The sequence below is a fragment of the Theobroma cacao genome, chromosome 4, assembly GCF_000208745.1.
Source record: "Theobroma cacao cultivar B97-61/B2 chromosome 4, Criollo_cocoa_genome_V2, whole genome shotgun sequence".
NCBI lineage: Eukaryota > Viridiplantae > Streptophyta > Magnoliopsida > Malvales > Malvaceae > Theobroma > Theobroma cacao.
Window position 1 is genome coordinate 20,817,504 of NC_030853.1, and position 5,778 is coordinate 20,823,281.

General features: G+C 33.8%; 1 protein-coding gene across 1 annotated transcript; it reads right to left on the reverse strand.

The window, feature by feature from the left end:
* Positions 270 to 1,391, reverse strand: LOC18601977. Its single transcript, XM_018119057.1, has 2 exons — positions 823 to 1,391; positions 270 to 750 (listed from the first exon to the last, which is right to left on the reverse strand). Exons 1-2 carry the CDS (start codon positions 1,389 to 1,391, stop codon positions 270 to 272), a joined length of 1,050 nt encoding a protein of 349 aa, XP_017974546.1.

Consider the following 5,778-nt stretch of genomic DNA (forward strand, 5'->3'; position numbering starts at 1 on the left):
ATGAAAATAGTGGAAATAATATATATATATATATATAGAAAAAAAATAAAATGAAAAAAAAATGAACTTACTTTTCGATAGGCATGCTTATCTTTTGTTTGACGAATAGGAGCATGAACTGCGGTATCTTCTTCTTCAGTCATGCATTTCTTCTTTCTAAGAGGAATCAAGCGCAAGGATACATCATTGTTACTTACATGAGAAATGTAGAGACGAGCTTTGGGATTAGTTAAGGGCACAATAAAAGATCTCCATTCTCCAAGACACTCTCACCAATAAGCAAACCATCCAGAAGTATGGATACCAACTCTATCAAAAGCTAGGATTGTACAACTCTTAAGTTTATCTGAACGGAGTAAAAGTCCTGTCATGAGAAATGAAGAAACGCAAGAAGAAAAGCTGATAGGCGAAGAAGAGTCAAGTGGAGCTGGTTGGTCAAATCCAAATTGACGTGCCACTCTATAAGGAGAATACACTTCAACAGAACGAAAGTTTCTATCTCCACCAAAACTAGAACTCTCAATCATAGAAGGCAAATGGGAACTATGAACCCATATACAAAAGTTAATACCTCGTGAGTTCATTCTTTCAGACTGTAGAGGATGAAGGTCATAATAAATTACAGGATCACCAAATCCATTTATAGGTTGCACATAAGGTCTGGGATTGAATTCTTTTCTAACATCCATCACTTCAAGAACATTACCCCTTTGTAGTCGATCATGCCATGCCCAAGCTCTATAGTTGTATCTGGATAAAGGGTTATGCACAGAAAAAGATGCAAAAGGATATGCATTAGGCATGGGAGCTCAAGTACCAAACCTTTCCCATAAGAACATCTGAATGGAGGAAACATCCACATAAGTCAAAACCTTGTAACGCCCAGCTGACTCAACAGTTTTGAGTTGGTACAAGTCTAATCTCTTATATAAGGATCCTAAATATAGTGGAGTAAGGGGAAAACGTATTCCCTTAACAATTTTTATTGCTAAAGGAACAATTGCTGAAGAGATACCATCATCTGGACACCTTGGGAGTGCGTGTCGTGCCAACCAAAAAATTGTTAAAGCTACTAACTCATACTTATGGTCTAGGTACTCAGGAGAACCGATCTCAATTCCCTTAGCATTGAACTTTTTATAAAAAATCCCTATCCAATTAGAGAATCGTGCAACTTTCGAAGTTTTACTCAAACTCTTAAGTAGATCGAAGAAAAAGTCTCGAGTACATACCTCTTCTTCAAAAAGCTTAATAAAGTGAAAATCATCTTTTCCTATACAAAGAAGTTCTAAGAGAACACATACATCTTCCAGAGTGAAGGTAAATTCTCCCCACGCAGTAATCATAGTATGAGAAAATGTGCTCCACCTCGCAAGAATAGCAGGCCACATATCTATCCTTTATTTTTTGCGAATATTGAGCTTGAAAGTGATACGTATAGCATCAAGTATCCCAGCAAAAGAGAGAAGTTTAACATAAGAAGGATTCTTCAACACCTTAGTTACCCATTCATCCCAATGATGAACAAATTGAGAATTGGAGCCTAACTTAGTAGCAGAAAAGGGAAACTCACCACGTTCAAACCTGAATTTCAGAATAAATGGTCCAGGAGTACCACTTCTTCTATGAGGAGGTGCTTCTAAGCATAAACGATTCCAATCATATCCAACAGACTCAGAGGGATGTTCGTTAACCTGTCTGGCATGAACTTCTTCCCAAAAACGATCTTCTCCTCGTTCTCTAATAATTTCATCTTCCTAGTTTTCAAGGACAGGAGGAACTTCACCATTCTTTCCTACTTTAATTATCTTAAAAGCAACTAATTCAGAATCATTATTCTTCCTTTTATGTGCTGTGGTCTTTCTCCTTGTTATAGCCCTCCCAGGCTCACCATAATGGATCTTCGGAAGGAGACGCGTCCTAGGTATAAGGGAAGATGGAAAATAAGCCTACAAACATGATCATGGAAAAAGAGATAAGTATACACGTAAAATAATTTTTTTTATTATTTATGTCTTTGTCAAAAATATATATATAAATAAATAATAAAATGATAAAATAAAAGCCCCACAAAGTAGAATAATAAAATTTATCAAAGCTATAATTTTCATTATTAATATATATAATAAAAATAATATTAACAAATGAATAAAAAATAATAATAATAATAAAATAAAAAATAAAAAAATAAACTAAAATATATATATTAAAGAACTCACGACGCTTGCCGCAAGCTTCGCCTAAAAGAGTTCGAGGCAAATGCCTCGAGCTTTACATGTGCCGCAAGCTTCACTTAAAAAAGCTCGTGGCATGTCACTTAAAAGAACTCTTCAAAAGCTAGAGAAAGACATGACACAAGTCAAAGTCATAATACAAGCATAAGTTAAAAAAAAAAAACCCAAGTAAAAAGCTGCACCAAAACACAACAAAAGTCAAAGTCACTATATATATATATATATATATATATATATATATATATATATATATATATATAGAAAGACATGTTGTTCATTTTGTTAGTTTTTATGCAAAACAAAAGACAAGTCAAAGTCAAATTATATTAAAAAAAATGAATTTCTTTTGCTTAGTACTTGCAACACTCCAAAGGCTAAGAAACGCATCTTGTGCTGCTAACAAATTAAAAAAAAAAGCAACAAAAAGCTAACATACACCAGCTTTTATTCACCTCTCTTTACTTCAGCTTTTATTTGTTTTTTTATTTTAATGTTTCACATGGAACAGTTATATTTCAAAACAAAAAGAAGATTCAAAACGAAAACAATCAGAGCATCAAAAACAAGCTTTTAAGGCAAAAATCAATTCAATAAAAAAAAATTTTTTTCCTTGACGTGCTTGCTTGAATTATTTTACATCATGACTTGAAACAAATCCTTGATTTACCAAGATAATTTTCTTCCAAACATAAATAATTCTTATTTTGAACTTTAAAAAAAAATCAAACAATTTACCTATCTATTTAAATATATACATACATATATACATAACAAAAATCTCATTTAATCGAAAAACTTCATCTCATGCATGAATTTTTTTTAATTAAAAAAATTAATGCAGGGGGCAACAAACATGTAAGCAAAGGAAATTCAATTTTTTTGAAAAGCAAGAAAAATATAATAAAAATAAAGAGAGAGAGCAAGCAAAAATTACAACAAGAAGAAAAATTTACTTACTTGAAAAAATTCGTAAAAGAATCGACTTCGTTAGATACTTGATTTTGGTTAATACCTATTCTCTAAAGAATTATGTTACAACATAATATTGTACAGAGAACAACTTAAACAAGTGAAGTGCTACTTTACGCAGAATAACTAGAATAAGTAAAGCACTACTCCATATGGAACAATTAATACAAGTAGAACAGCTACTTCGGATAAAATAACCACTTCATTTGGGTGATAGTGAAAGTAACTCGGAATAAGTGGCAGGATTCATGGGTTACTTTCATCTTGGGATGTTTAGGAGAGTTTGGCTTGGTGGCTCAGATATGGAGGTAGTTAAGAGGTCTTCCTCTTAACCTTTTCTTGAAGTACAAATGTTTCACCCTCTTATCTTGTTCTCGTATACCTGTTCACATACACCTTCTTCTCTTGTACCTATTCTTGTACAACTTACTCCACTGTACCTATCCATGTACAGCTTTTCTCTATCAGCTCTTACTCGAGAACAGGTCTCATTAAATATAATTATTTTAATAGTCACATAATAAATTTTTAACCGTTATTCAATATTAACTCTCAGTAACAGTTACCTAACATTAAATCCCTCCTTAATGGTATCATTCATTACGTATATTAAAACCTTGTCTTGTAACCGTTACTTCTGACACTATATATAGAGCTTTCACAATTCAAAAAGGGAACTTTTTCCTTTACTTTGAGAATTACCCGACTCTCACTCAAATCTTTTCTTTCTATTTTATTCTCATTGAGAACACCTATTCTTTTCTTATCTTCTTCCACTTGCCACAACATTTGGTACTTTAGGAACTACTCCAATCTTCCTCTCCGTCACCTCCGGTACATCCCTTACTTGTTTGCAACGCTTCTTCTTCTTCTTATCACAAGAACCCCATTTACATTTTGGCGACTCCACTGGGGAGGAGTGATTGCATTAAGTAAGACTTTTACTGCTAAAATTTCTTATTACCAAAAAATATGGAGAGTTTCACTGGTAACCAGGATACACCTGTTCCTTCCTACATTCAGGATCTGATGAGAATGATCCAAACTTCTCAAGAGATGATGTAAATTTTGGAGGACAATAATAAGCGAATGATGGACACTATATCTCAACTTGCATCCTCTGCTATCACCACTTTTCAAGCTCAATCTATGCATTCTAATGAGAGTGCACCTGTTGGAGTCACTCATCTAGTTACAAACATTGAGGGGAATGGAGGAAATAGAGAAGGTGCAGCTGATGTAGTAGTTGCTGCAAACCTTAACCCTACCAACACCATTACTGCAGTTACTCCAACAACTATTTCTACTGCAGTAATCCTATCTATTCCTACTCAAAGATTTGTGACAATGGAAGAACTCCAAAAGCTGTTAGATCAGAAGAACAAGAGTTTGAATTTTTCTGAGTTTGATCTCAAGTTGCCTTACCCAGCCAGTGTGGCTGCAAAACTATACCCTTAAGACTATACTAGCCCTAAGTTCAAACAATTTAATGGGAAGACTGGTGATGAACGCGAACATGTCATGAAATTTGTGGAGACTCTTGGAGTAGTTGGATTGGATTATGACCTGAAGTTGAAAGAATTCTCCAAGTCTCTCACTGAGAAGGATTATACAGGGTATGTTAACCTCACTCCTGGTTCTGTTTAATCTTGGAATCAGATGTGTAGGATGTTTGGGGAAAAGTTCTTTTCTACTCAAGAGAAAGTTACCCTCATTGATCTTGGAAGAGAGTTTCAAAAGTCTAGGGAGGATTTAATGGACTATATCCAACGTTTTAGAGAAAGAGTGCTGGACATACAAGAATCTCATGATGAGAAAGAGTTGGTAAAAGTGTGTATTCAGGGGATGTTTGATGAATACAGGTTACACTTGGAGAATCTACCTCTTCCAACCTTTGCTACACTAGTGGAAGTTGCACGAAGGACCAACAATACAGTTCTTAGACAAAAAAGACTATTTCCTTCACTTTGAGAATTACCCGACTCTCACTCAAATCTTTTCTCTCTATCTTATTCTCATTGAGAACACCTATTCTTTTCTTATCTTCTTCCACCTGCCACAATATTTGGTACTTTAGGAACTGCTCCAATCTTTCTCTCCGTCACCTCCGATACATCCCTTACTTGTTTGCAACGCTTCCTCTTCTTCTTATCACAAGAACCACATTTACAAAGGACAATGTTCATTTGCTGTTTCATTTGGCACTTCTGGATTGATTAATGTTTAAGTTGCTTGCTTTTCTTAACCTGAAATCGATTCCTATCCTTTTGCTTTTGATCCATACTCCAAATGTGGTTAATTTACACCAAATATGACTAGGACCATAGGACAAGATATATAGTGCAGAAAGCCATCTAGAAATGGAATTAGAATTCTTTCATATAAATTGGATAAATCTAATTAATATTTATAATAAAAAAAATTTTAAAATGACAATTTAGAAATATAATGAATAAAGAGGTCCATTTTCCTTAAATTAGGAGTTTTTCCAATATCCGTGCTTTTATATATACTAATATTTATTGCCATAAGATTTGCACAAGAATATATATATATATATATATATTATACTATA

Bases quoted from the DNA above. Each gene is read 5' to 3' on its own strand.
- LOC18601977 (XM_018119057.1), bottom strand. From the start codon at position 1,391: ATGTGGCCTGCTATTCTTGCGAGGTGGAGCACATTTTCTCATACTATG. The intron at 751-822 runs GTTTGGTACTTG...CCCTTTATCCAG, and splicing joins CAGATGTTCTTATGGGAAAG to ATACAACTATAGAGCTTGGG.